The 14,259-nt window shown below is 35.0% G+C and overlaps 1 protein-coding gene across 1 annotated transcript; it reads left to right on the forward strand.

Annotated features, from left to right (window-relative positions):
* The first annotated feature begins 5,178 nt into the window (after positions 1-5,178).
* LOC129882489 (uncharacterized) lies at positions 5,179-13,915 on the forward strand. Its single transcript, XM_055956789.1, has 4 exons — positions 5,179-5,671; positions 5,923-6,559; positions 10,790-10,920; positions 13,224-13,915. Exons 1-4 carry the CDS (start codon positions 5,537-5,539, stop codon positions 13,671-13,673), a joined length of 1,353 nt encoding a protein of 450 aa, XP_055812764.1. The 5' UTR covers positions 5,179-5,536; the 3' UTR covers positions 13,674-13,915.
* Positions 13,916-14,259: the final 344 nt, after the last annotated feature.

The following is a 14,259-nucleotide window of genomic DNA, read 5'->3' on the forward strand; positions in this document are numbered from 1 at the left end:
CATATGAAATAACTTTCCCTTCTTGTAAAAAAACACATCCCAAACCACGATGAGAAGCGTCACTATATATCACGTACTTTTTCCCTTCCATTGGTAGAGTAAGTATAGGAGCTTGTCTCAACAAGGATTTGAGCATTTCAAAGCTCTCTTGACACTTGTCATCCTAAGTAAACTTCACTTTCCTCTTCAAAAGTCTAGTCAAAGGAGAGGCTATAATGGAGAAGCCTTTCACTAACCTTTTATAGTATCCTGCTAAACCCAAGAAACTTCTTACCTCAGTAAGACTTTTGGGAATTTTTCATTTAACAATTGCTTCAATTTTACTAAGATCCACCTTCACACCTTCGGCTGACACAACATGTCCCAGAAAAGTCACTTCATTAAGCCAAAATTCACACTTTGAAAGTTTAGCATACAGTTCTTTCTCCTTCAAAATTTGCAAAACAATCCAAAGATATTTATCATTCTCTCCTACAAGTACCATAATAATTCTTTCCACATTGTGCATAAATGGGAATGCGAGTCTTGCCTTGACTATAACTCAGAGTGCTAGCTGTAGAAAAATCTGATATATTTTACTTATGTTGAGCCGACTTATTGACACTATCCGCCTTAGAATTATCAAACCATCTCTTTTTGGATGGACCTCCAAAATCTAACCTAGGCTTTCGAAATCTATTCTCATGTCTACTAGCTTCTTTCTTATCAAGTCTTTCCCAAGTAAAAGCAACAAAAACTAATTTACAAAAGTTCTCATGTTGTAGGATCGCCACATTCTTTCTGATGGAATCATTCAAGCCATCTTCAAAACTCTTGCATTTATCTTTTTCCTCATTAATAATGCCTTCAGCATAATAAGAGAGTCTAAGAAACTTTTGTTTATACTCAGCGATAGACATGCCTCATTGCCTTAGATTCAAAAATTTCTTTTTCTTAGCATCACAATAAGCGGGCGGGACATACTTCATACGAAATTCTTTAATAAAATCATCCCAAATAAGAACTGGAGTTTTGCTTTTGCATTTGGCACACTTACCCAACAGTCATAAAGAATCATTCTGCAATAATGAGATGGCATACTTGAATTTGGCAACATCTGAACACTTCAACTACTCAAACACCCTCTCTATGTGCTCAAGCCATTGTTCAACATCAGTGGGATCAACCGTGCCTTCAAACTATACTCCACCCATTTTCCTCATTTTTTCAAAGTTTAACCCATTGAGATAATGAATCGTTTCAGCCATACGGTGGAAGAATTCAGCCATCTGTTGAAAAGAAGGATTCATAACTTGAGTACTAGGGCTCATGTGAGAATATGGACCAACTCTTTCTCCTTGTTGGTTTCACACACAAGACCCACTAGTATGGGGAATATATTGACTCAGGGACTATTCGCCAACCCCTTCTAGTGTATGAGGTTGGGAATAAGAGTCACTTGTACCTTCACGAGCAGCTTCCATAAGTCTATGAGAAGAAGAGGTCATAACTTAACTCTTTCAAAAAAGAAGATCACATTACATTAGAGACATGGATATGATGCATATGCAATTTATATGCATTCAATATACTATTTACCATATAGTGATCAAATCATATAGCCCAAATCTTCAAAAACACAACTATGCAAGCAAATCACAACAAAAGAGCTAGAACCACAAACCTAGACTCTGATACCAATATATGTAGCCACCCTCTTGAAAGGCTGCTACTACTTAAAAGGAGACCGTATATAATACTCGTGACTTTTAAAAAAAACTCCCCGTAAAACATATTTATATAATCTAGTAGTAAAATTTGGCTCATTTAAAAATAGTTAAAGGTGTAAGATTTTAGCCATTTTAAAATTCTTAGATCTCAATTAAATCAAATAAAAATTTTAATTTAGAACGGGCGACTTTTCAAAATAATTTAAGAAAATAACTTACAAGACATCCATGTATCATTCCATGTCACTACAAATCATGCTATAAACTATTACCAACTTATAAGTACCAAAGTTAACTAATTCATTCTTCATACAAATATTCCAACTCCAACGGTAAATTTAGTACATCATAAGACTTGGAATTTACATGCCCCAAAATAACAAAACAAGCAATCAACTTTAAGTTACAACCCATGGTGTCATGAATGGATCAAATCTCAAAAATAAATACATATACACAAGCACCCCATGGATCATATACATGTCCCAAAACCTACTACAAAATATAGATGCCTATATGCAAATGTGATCTTCCTTAAAGCTCCCAAAAACATTATTTCCAATGGCCAACTTTAAGCATATGCTCGGACATTTCTTACGATAGAAACAACTATGGCTAAGCATAAAGCTTAGTAGTGCAAAACTACAAGTTTAAAGCCTTTAGGTTCTCCAATTTATTTTCTCAAGTCATGAGTAGCACAAATGTACACATAATAAATTAATCAAGCCAATAAATATATCATGAGTATCAAGTTTTATATTTAAAAGTTTAAGTGTCAATAATTCATAGAACCACATTTACAAGATTTAACACTAATTTTTTCCCAATATGTACGTCATGCCGTCACACCAAACATAATCAAATATCAAGAAGGACCAGAGTCCAGTATCAAGAAGGGTAAAGACCCAATAATCAAGAGAATCAAGAACGATATTAAAAATGGCTTCCTAATTCGTACTCAAAATGGACAACTTCCATACTTAAGATGAACTAAAAATCCATAATCAAGATGGCAAATAGTCCGAATCAAGAGTCATGTCAATAGTGACAAAGTCACAGCCACAAAAAATACAAAGTCCACAAGAATGTCAAGTGATCGAGCAATTCGTACAAGTGGGCGAGTTAAACAAGTGTCTTGCAAGTCTCCAAGATACCAACATGATAATACAATGTAACAAGAAATAAGCAACATCACAAGATAGGCTTCCAAATATACCAGCAGGTAACAAGAGTAGAGTACAAGTTTATTCACAAACTTCAGCCTTTTAGCATACAACAATTCAACACGACTTCAAGAGTTCAAACCATAGACCAACTAGTGTCTTAAGTTCCTCAACTCGTACACGTTATAAACAACCTTGAAAATATCATTAAATGCCCTCTTTAATTTCCAGAATCTCTATAATATTGACATAAAATAAGATTTATCATTAAAAATAAGCCTAGAATGTTTTCAACCAAATTATATTACCAAAACAGTAAATTCAGCAAGCTAAGTACCTCAGGTTGTATCTAAATTTTGAAAATACAAATGGCAAAACTGGACTTTATTCCCTGCATGAAATTTTTATATCTACGTCTTAAGTTTGCAACCCAAAAGAAATCACCGCAAAACACATTTTGTAAAAAGGGACATCGTCAAAACACTAACAGTTATACATGAGAGATTTTTAAATCAAGAATCTGTACAAAACTTATCATATGTTTCAAACTCTCTTTTCGACTTAATACTGCAGATCTAGGCTCCAACATAAACATAAGAATTGTAGGTACGTATTTTATCTTTCCAAAATATATTTATTTACTAAAATCAAAGGTCTACACAACGAGATATTCATGAATTACTACTAGCTATACAGTCCCAAAAATGGATTTGAACACTTACCACAAGAGGGGAGTTGCTTTGAGTTCTAGTTGAAAGAACAAGCTCTCTTGGTAAATTTGTGAGGGATTATGCTGGACAAAGGGTTCAAAGTCTTTACTTATCTTGAAAAAACCAAAATTGTAAAAGGAGGTGTAAAAGAAGTCTTCGAGAGTGGCATTTACCATTTGACATCTCCTAATAAAAAGGTGGTTGCCCAAAAAGTAATAGTGGGCAGCTCAAATGCATACATATATGCATATATATATATCTATATATAAGCCCCTTTTTTATTTTAAGGGCAATTCTAATTAGTAGTTTACATAAATACCTCAATACGATCCCCTAAACTACAATCGCAATCTATGGTAAGCAAATTTTAAAATCTCGCAAAATTTCAAGTTCATAAAAAGTGAGTAAAACATAATATATTTACTAAGGAGTAATCCATCGAAGTGTGAATATTATGTTATATAATTAGGGGTGTTACATTACTTGTATTAAGAAAAGCAAGTCTGCTTTGAAGAAAGCATAAAGAGTTTAAGAAAGAAGTTATAGTGAGTATTTACTCACATATATATTATATGAGTATTATTGCATGTTCTGGGAATAGTATTGAACACCGATTTGGGTAAACAACATAGCCAGCATAGGATAGGATCGTGTCGTTGGTTCGGACGATTCCTCACTTCAGTCCCTAATAAGGACATTTTAGATGGATATATGAGTTGAGTTTTGTGTCCCTCATCTTGGCAAGATATTAGTTGGCTCTGGCAATGTGAGCAGTACGTTGTATCATCACGAAGCTCATAGTGATAGTTGTCGGTTAGAAAACTCTTCAATAAGTAAAGTTATTATTTTCAGAATATATATAGCAATTGTGAAGCTTTACATGTTTTTATCTTACATTAATGCTTTACATTTCTATCAATTTAGTTTCAGCATGAGGATTCAGTTTCAGCTATTGTTTTAAATATTATTACTATTTATATTTTAGAGTTATCTTCAGACTTTTGCATAAAGTAAGATTGAAATGTTTTTAATTTTGTTTAAACAATTTTAAACAAGTATCTCTTTTAAACTTTGGCATAGTTGTTCAGTCTTCTGCTCAATAGTCACCTAGGCCAAGGGTTCGTTTGGGACCAATAATGATTTTCGAATGTCAGCTACGTTCAGGGTGTAGGCTCGGGGTGCGATAAATACCAAATACATTCCAGATACCTAGGGAGAAAGGAGAGAGAGAGGGGAGGGGGGGCGAGCACTAGAAGAGAGAGGCAAGCGAGAGAGTCAGTGTAATTCAAATACATGCGAATATACTTGAATATAATATATCTAGAATAAATTACACTTAATTTTGACTCTATGTATCCAGTGGATCGAAATCTAATACAAATGATAATTTGAAAGTACACGAAAAGACACGTAATTAGACCCTAACTAGTGAAATTTGTATTACATGTATCAAGGAATCGAAATTTACCACAAATAATAGTTTGAAAGTACAAGAAAAGACACGTCATTGACCCTAATCAGTGGAATTTGTATTATTTGCCTTTGTTATAACAAAATTTTATGGCCGAAATTATCTTTCTAATAATTCCAGTAAACCAAAAAAGAAAGTAACCAGACGACCTAAAATGTATAAAATTAAAACCTGATCCCATAATAAATTCTAAATTATTTGAATTTCTGCAGGAAATAGATCTCTGGGATTTATATTTGATGGCACACGCGAAAAGGGCCTCCGAATTCTTCAAATTTTCATTTCTTCTCCCTCCTCCTACAAACCCTAGATAGAATCTTATCACGCGATCGATTTTGCTAGCAGTTCGATCCTCTTCCACTGTGTGATCCTTAAACTTTCTGTTGGCACTTGCTATTTCTTCAACTTCTTAACAATTTTTTGGTGAAAAAAATGAAATCTTTATAAGATTTGATCCAACGGAAGTTCAAATATAGCTGTGGAATGGGCAGAAGTAGAATTTTAACGATAATTTTCACAGTCTTAGTCGTTTCAGCAACTTCAAACGCAAAACTATTCAATTCCAGGAAGTTAGTTGATTTGGCTCCTATACAAAGCACCAATACATCTTCTGAACAGGTAAAATTCCTCTCCTTGCATTTTCTTATGTATGTTTTTGTGACTTATGTGTGCTATAATTTGTTTTTTAGATGGAATTATTAGCTAACAGTGAATTGCTTAGGTAAATGGTATAGTGAATTGGTGATGTCGATACATCTACATGTGCTGTGATTCATTTGTTTCGATGTAGTTAATAGTTAGAAATAAAATTTTTTGACATGTATGTTATTGAATAGGTGATATAGATACTAAGACTGATTTTTATCTAGATTTCTACATCAAATACTCCAGTTGAGGGTGAAAAGGAAGTCAATGGCAGCACCGTCAATGACAAGAAGTCTGTAATCGCAAAAGAGAAGCCTGAAAATCCCAAGGGAAACAATGATCCACCAAAAACCAAGCCAGAGGAACTAAATTCAACTATAGTCAATGATGGGAGATCACAAACTGAAAAACAAAAGCCTAAAGATCCTCAAGTAAGCAATGATTCACCTAAAGATCCGAAGGACCAGAATTCAACTATAGTCAATGATGGAAGTTCAAAAGCTGAAAATGAACAGCCTAAAGATCCTCAAGGAAGAAATGGTCCAACAAAGATTGATTCAAAGGAACCAAATTCCACTGTAGTTAATGGTGGGAGCTCTAAAGATGTCAAAGAGGAGCCTAAAGATCCTCAGCCTCAGGGAGGCAATCACTTACCAAAATTGGATTCGGATGGGTCTAAAAATGATAAAAATGTGACTGTTGAAACCCATCCACCTGTTGAGAAGAAGGAAAATGAAGAAAAGAAGAACATAGATGACACAATAAACTCGGAAGTGAACACCCACGAGAGCTGTCAGGAGGCTACAAAAATGTGCAGGATTGGACAAACACTGCTTGCATGCATCCAGACACCCCAGAATGGTAAACCTTTTCGCTCATGAGACACACATGTTTCATTGAATAAGAAATTTGACCGAACTATTATGGTATTGGTAAACCAACTGATATATACTGGATTGACAACTGATTACTAATTGCATATTGTTTTAACATGAAGAGTTTAAAGCCTGATATTTTGCTACATAGATGGATAAAAAAGCTAGACTGACATTGTACTGAATACTGATCACTACTATCTAATGTTTCAGTAGGGCAATATTTAAAGCTTGCACCTAATATTATCCTTTGGAGCTTGACGGCGCTTGCTGTAGTTTATTCCCAGAAAAAGGTTTCCTCCTGATATGTGTGAGAATTTTTCATTTCCTTGTGACAAGACTTTATTTCTGAAAATAAAATAAAATACATGAAGAATTAGTACTAGGCAATTGAATGTAGCATTTTGTCTAGGATTATTTATTGAAAGAACCTAAAATTTGACCATTATGGCTTATGATATCTTAAGGTATAGCTCTAATACATTAAAGTTTGAATTCGAGCATCTTTCTTGCTGTCTTATAGTACCCTGCTCCGACATCCCAACTTGTCACCTCCCAAAAAGAGAGAGTAAGAAAAAGTGAGAACAAGGAGCAACAAAAGCGTGGGCGGCGCTTGATTTTTGTATCTTTGTTAGATGCCTTCCTGAAGAATAGTTGAAATTATCGTGTATATGTAACTGTTTAAGAGCTAATTGTCTAAGTATAGTTGTTTGAATCGACCAAAGAATTCTCAATTCCCTATAACATTTTTAAATGTGCAAGCACGTATGATTTTATACTGACCTAATTTTTTTTATTAATTGGCAACTTTTATACTGACCTAACTGCGGAGCAGGATTTTGATCTGTAGTTTTGGCAGAGAAGCACTTGTCATTGAAGTGCTGTGTGAGATATGAATACACGAACTGATATACATATTGTACTTGATAGGACTAGGGCAGGAGAAAAGGTTTATTTGCAAAAACTTCTCATATAACTTGACTTTTTTCTGCATTGGTGCATAGGGGAAAGATTTGCTATCCTTCCTAGAATTTAGTATGAGCACTTCATTGTGTACTGAACCCCCAGGGCTTTGGCCTAGTGGTAAGAGCTCAACGGGTGAAGTGTGGATTAGCGCATTTGATTGTTCAAACCCTACCACAAACAAAAGTTTGGTATTTAAGTAGAGAATGTAGAGGGACGGGTTTTTATCCACTGAGGCCTCATTTGTTTCCTTAAGATTCAAGCATCTAAATCTGAATGCACTAAACATTTAGATGTGCATTAAGCTTTAGATGTTTGAATCAAAATATGACAATGTTGTGTGAAGATCTAAATACTAAATAATTAAGAATGCTTATTTTTTGAACATCAGAATGTATAAGATTTGCCGTTATTCCAAAATTAATAAATAGAAATTTAATAAAATACTAAATTAATCTTCTACTATATCGATAATACCAAATTATAAATTATTTGGTTGTTGATGGTGGTGATGGCTAGCGGTGGTGGTTGTGGGTGTCGATTAGGGATGTTGTTAGTTAATGGTGGTGTTGTAGTTTGTAGATAGTGTTGATGGTGGCGGGCAGTAGTGGTTGATGGTGGTAGTTGGTGCTGGCGATTAATAGTTGTGGTGGATGATAGTGATAGCTAATGGTGGTGGTAATGGATGACAGTGGTTGGCGATATATAGTGGGTGTTTGGATTGACTTATTCTTAGTGACTTTTGGCTTTTGAACTCTTTTTTAGTTTTGGAAGTGTTTGGATAACACAAAAAGTGCTTTTAAGCACTTTTCTAAAGCTAAAAAAGTACAAAAAAGAAGAAGCCAACTTATGGTTTTTGACTTTTAACTTATAAGTCACTCAAAAATATGTCAATCCAAACACCCCCATAGTAGTGACTAATAGTGATAGATTGATGGTTGTTGTGATAATGGTGATTGGTAGTAATGATCGTAAATGGTGGCTAGTGGTTGTGGCTGAGTATGGTGGTTGTGGGTGGCAACAAGCCAACAACAGTAGTTTATAATTGTTGGTGATGGTGGTAGCGGTGAATAAACGAAATTGGTAAATTGCGATCTTTGTTGAAATCTTTGAATAAACATCTTAATGATATTAAGACTATGTTACAGATCTTAATTATTCAGATGTATTCAAACCCATTAGTGGTTAAAACATGAAAAATAATAATTAATGGGTAAGATCTTAACGATTAAGATTCAGACCTACAAAACAACGGACTTAATAACTGAAATTTGAATGATTAAGATTAAGACTTTCATCAAGTGTAAACAAATTAGGTCCAAGTCTTGAACCGTGCATCTGTAGACCTATGGAATTTCTCAATTGCCAATAAAACGTCATTGTGTACTGATATAATATTGCTATTGTCGACAGTCTCAGGTTTGCATCTGCTCGTTTATGATGGAACTTAGATTATCTGTACCAAGTTGCATATAAAGGCGTGAAACCTCTATTTGATGAATTTGAAGACTCGAGCTATCCTTCTCGTCTCAAAATTTCCATTAACACTTGCCTAATGCCCATTTATTTTCACTTAAATAGTGTTTTGAATCCATTAAGTGTTTTTTTCCTTCTTCAACCCCTTATATGCGATGAATAAATCTGGTTCATACAGATTTTGTACTTTGCTTTAGAATCATTAACACGTTTGCTTAAAGATTTCATCAAAGGTGCCCTTTTACTGCCACCGCACAACCACCACCACTGACCTCCACTGCACAACCACCATGGCCTGTCCTCATTGCCAACCACCACCCCCAGCCACCTCAACAACCACTACTAGCCACCACCACAAACTACTACCACCACCATCACGGCTACCTGCTAGCTTTTAGAGTGTACGTCATCAAACAATCAATTTTTACAATGAAAGTGGATTAAGATTTTCTCTAATATTTTGTGGATACTATATTAATTACTATCTTATCTTGATTTTTATATTAATTCATTTTTAAGAAAAGATAAATTATACTTATTAAGATGATGAGAAGACATAGAGTCTTATTCATCTAGTTGCAAAATTTATAGACAAATCTTAATAAGCAGATCTATATTCGGATTCTAACATCTTAATCTAAGAAAAAACAAACGGGGACTACAAGTGTTTGATTCATGAGTTGTGTTCCTTTTATCTCGATGTATTGAATAAATTATTGGTTTTATTAAGTAGGACAGTTAATAAGCCATCATCCTTTGAAGGAAGTAATCAAGTGATAACATCACAATCTCTTCAAATAGGAAGGTATATGGGCTCTTTCTGTAGTTGGTCTTCTTCTATTGTGGATATAACTTAATTCTATCTGTATTTTACAGGAATTATTCCTTGCACTTTTGCAAGTTGGGTTTCTTCTGAATTGATTGATTCCTTACAGTTGATCATTTTGTCTTTTTCTTTTGTGCTAGCTTATGATCAACCCCAATTGCACAAGCAAATTAGGAAGTTTTTAATATTTTAAAAGAAAGGAAAGAAATGGATGCAGAACTGGAAAACTATAAATTAAAGAGAGTGAGAGGAACAGAAGAAAGACCAACTTAATTACAAAACCAAGAAAACAAAATTAATGGAGAACCGAGAAACCAAAATTAAAAGAGAGACAAAGCAGAACCAAAGAAGTCAAATAAAAGTAGGAGAAAACTAGAGGATGGAAATTAATGTCCTTACATAAATGTTCCCTTCAATTCGTCGCGAGATTGGGGAACTCTCACACGTAAAGACGGATTTACCATAAAACTTCCCAATTAAAACCTACGTAAATGTTTTTGCGAGGACAACTTATATTATGATCCTATTGATCAGAGTGTTGATAATCATAGAGAACAATGGATATAGATGTTCTTAAATAAAAAGAAGGCTTTTACTTTTTCTCGGGATTTGCATCAGTTCAGTCACAAAAAATTCTTTCCTCTAATTGCTATTATATTGGAAAAATGAGCCTGAAACATACAATTATGGTCAGCAGAGAGAATGCAACAAGTATCTCATCTAGAACTTGTAGTTTTTCATCCCTTTTTCCATTTGACTGTGATCAGTGTCTTTTTCTTTGCCACCATGCCAATATAATAGAGGCACATACTCTCTTTCTCTCTCTTGGTGTGTAATTCACCTTTCTTCTCCCTCCTATTGACCTTGCAAATAAGGTTTATATTAGTCTTGCCATGGTAAGTGAAAAATGTCATTGATATCTGTGATAGGTTTGCTTTTTATGATTTACAGGATCTACGGAAATGTTACTTGTGGTGCAAAATGAAGGGGAAAAAGGAGTCAAAGTAAATATCAATATCCAACCTCCTCTAGATGGTTCTCCGCAACCTCCTATTAAAATACCCCAACATCAAGTGGAAAAGGTATATGCTGTCTGTTTACTTGATATTGACTTCCCCCCTCCCTTCCCTGGCTGGGGGTCTATCGGAAACCACCTCTCTACCTCCAAGGTAGGGGTAAGGTCTGCGTACACACTACTCTCACCAGACCCCACTTTGTGGGATTACACTGGGTATGTTGTATCTTGAGGTGATACTGTAAAGAGAAGAATTAACTTGGGCATATCACATGCATTTGAACTTCTACTGCTACATTGACCAACTGATTACTGTTTCTTAACCACTTGGGAAGTTATAGCAAAAAAAACCTTCAGAAATATCATGTACCAGATACCTTATATATTATCGAGAGTGAAATTGAGGCCACATTTCTGTTTGTCCTGTGAATGAATGTATTATGTTTTTTTTTTGTTCGAGAAAGAATTCATTGATTGGCAAATGGAATGCCGAATTGGAAGGAAAAGGAAATGTCTTGCCACCTATATTTTTCAAGCTCCAGATCATGATTTAGAACCCGTTCGGATGGGCTTATAGCTTTTGGCTTATTTTTGTCGTCTTCACTTTAAAAAAAAGTGCTTAAAGCACTTTTATACTTTACCCAAATACTACAAAAGTACTTCAAATCTATTTTGGCTTAAAAGCACATTAAATAAGCCCAATCCACACAGGCTCTAATTTTTTTAGTTCTAATTGTTTCTTAGCGCTGTGTTATAAGCAGTTCAAATGTATTATATAGGAATTCCTGTCACGAGTTTTTACTTACAGTTAGTTTATTTCTTTATCCAGCCTTATTGTTGGATATTGGGTTGAATTCTCAATTGTTCTTCCCAGGGCTCTCTCAGTGAGGTCCCTTACCATAACTGAACAGCAGTAGAAGGATCAGTCTTTTCTTGGGCTTTGCATTACACACCCACATATATATATACCTTCCGCTTCCAATCATGGAGATATTATGAAACTTCTAAGTAGAATTTTTTTTGGTGGGTGGGTGGGTGGTTAGTGGGTTTAGGAACAGTTGTAGTTCAAATGTAGGAATGAGATTTTAAGAGTTACTTTTATCATTTATAGTAGCTCTGTGCATCGTTGCTAAAATCAAAATGTATTCTAGATATTAGATGGTTTAGAAGTGAAGATATATGTTGCTGGAGTTACAAGGCTGTAAAGTTGGGCTGAAAGGCCTGCATGAAAGGGATTGAGGTCCACCAAAAAATTGGTTTACAAAAGGATGGTAACTAGCAAAGTTAGATTAGGGTTTCTTGTCTTCTAGGTATTAATGGGATTTTGACATCTAACAAAGCTGACTGGGACACTCAAATTTCTTGTGTAGATGTAACTAGCAAATTGGAGGTTTGAATTGCACAAAGCGTGGATAAGAGGGGAATAAAGGTAGTAAAGTTTAGGAACAACTTCATTTTGATAAGGAGTTTTACCAATTACTCTAATGTCTTATCGACATCACAATTCAGGTGGAATACATCACATATTCCCCACCCTTCACCAATGAAAATCTCATGGACTTTCTTATTATAAATACTTTTTATCACTATCATGAAGGCATTCCTGACTGTATGATAGTATAACGAGATGGAGCAGTTTCTTGATTCAATGACGTCAATTCTTATTAGATCTGTATAAGATTAAAGAATGGACCGTTGAGAAATATTAGGGGATATAAGATTAAAGTGCATCATTCATTTGGCTTCTGTTTTTTTCCAATTCTTTTAGCTGCTGGTGCTACTTTTAAGGGAGTTTTAATTCCCCAGCTTCTCAGGGAGGATTTTTTCATAACAGCACTTTCATAAAAGCGCCATTTCATAAGATGTCTGAGGTGTTCTCAATCTAGCCATAAAAAGAGCCTGTACGACGCACTTGATTAAGAGTTTATTTTAAATACTGTATAAGCATATCTGGTGCTAACAGAAATAAAATTAAGGAGATTTAAAATCTGAATTTACAGACACTAGGTTTAATTTGGTGTATTCCAGTGCTTAAAAGAATCGGTCTTAAATCTGGTTATCAGAAGAAAAAAAAAGAATGGGTCCTTACATCTTAGTGCTTTACAAGATTGGGTGGAATTGAAATTGTAAAATCTCAGTAGTTTTCACTTTGGTAAGATTCTCACTCAGAATCGCTATGCACCTTTGGCACTTGGAATTGTTTACTAAGTGCTTTCAGATAGTTACCTTTTATCCAACCACAACCGCAGACCTCCCAATGTGTACTTCGCTCGCAATTTTGCAATTTTGTACAAGTACAAGGCTGGTTAATTTTCCAAGTTATGCTATATGCTGGGCGTTTGTTCTAATATTACAAATCTGCTATGGTAGATCGATATTTCATCAATCTTGGGCAAAGGTGCTGAAATAGTGCTGAATGCTGGAGATGGTAGTTGCAGGCTTCAATTGGACCGACGTGTTTCTGTGGAGAACATTCTGCAGCAGGTGTCTTTTTATTCTAAGCGTGTGACCCCCATCTACGGTGCATATTTCCTTTTCCTTGTAGCCCTACTTTTTGGTGGGACATGGGCTTGCTGCAAGCTAAGGAAGAAGAGACATCAAGATGGAGTTGCGTATCAGGAATTAGAGATGGGAATACCGGAATCTGCCTCAGCTGCAAATGTTGTTACAGCAGATGGTTGGGATCAGGATTGGGATGACGATTGGGATGAGAATGCAGTGAAGTCACCAGGTGGACATACCTATGGGAACATCTCTGCTAATGGCCTCACGTCTAGGTCTTCTAAAAAGGACGGATGGGATAATGACTGGGATGATTAGTAAAAGAATATCCAAGAGACGGTTACAAGAGGTACATACACCACGGAAGAGCTGAATGTGAAGAGTTTTTTGTAATTTAAATCTACAGTTTTTTTTTTCCTTTACAAACTTGGATATTCTTTCTCTTAGCACATTCTTTTGACAGTAGATTTTGGCTTAGCTACTACAATATGTTGTTACATATGTATTTTCATTGTTGGAACGAGTTTTAAATTGAAATGAAATATTAAAAATTATACCTACTTGCTCTAGTAGTGAAAGTCTTTTGTTTCTTGAGAATCTCTAGTCATAGCAGCATGGGCGTCAGAAACTAAATTCTTGGGTGTGTGAATAGTGTGATTCTAATCCCTCCCTTGTGAAAAATGTGATTCAAATTTATTGCTTTAATTATTAAAGAAGTTCACACTGCTAGCTTTTCTTTGATTGATCCAGGAAAGCCTAAGATTTAGTGGTAAAAGAATCTTTTATTTACCACAAATGGTGGAGGAATAAATTTAAAATGAAATGCAAGCCCTGTAGGTAATTTTAAGAATGAATAGTAGTGAAAAGAAAATAGGAGATTGTCGACCAGAGCCCTTGCCTTGGA

Source organism: Solanum dulcamara, chromosome 3, assembly GCF_947179165.1.
Source record: "Solanum dulcamara chromosome 3, daSolDulc1.2, whole genome shotgun sequence".
NCBI classification, from domain to species: domain Eukaryota; kingdom Viridiplantae; phylum Streptophyta; class Magnoliopsida; order Solanales; family Solanaceae; genus Solanum; species Solanum dulcamara.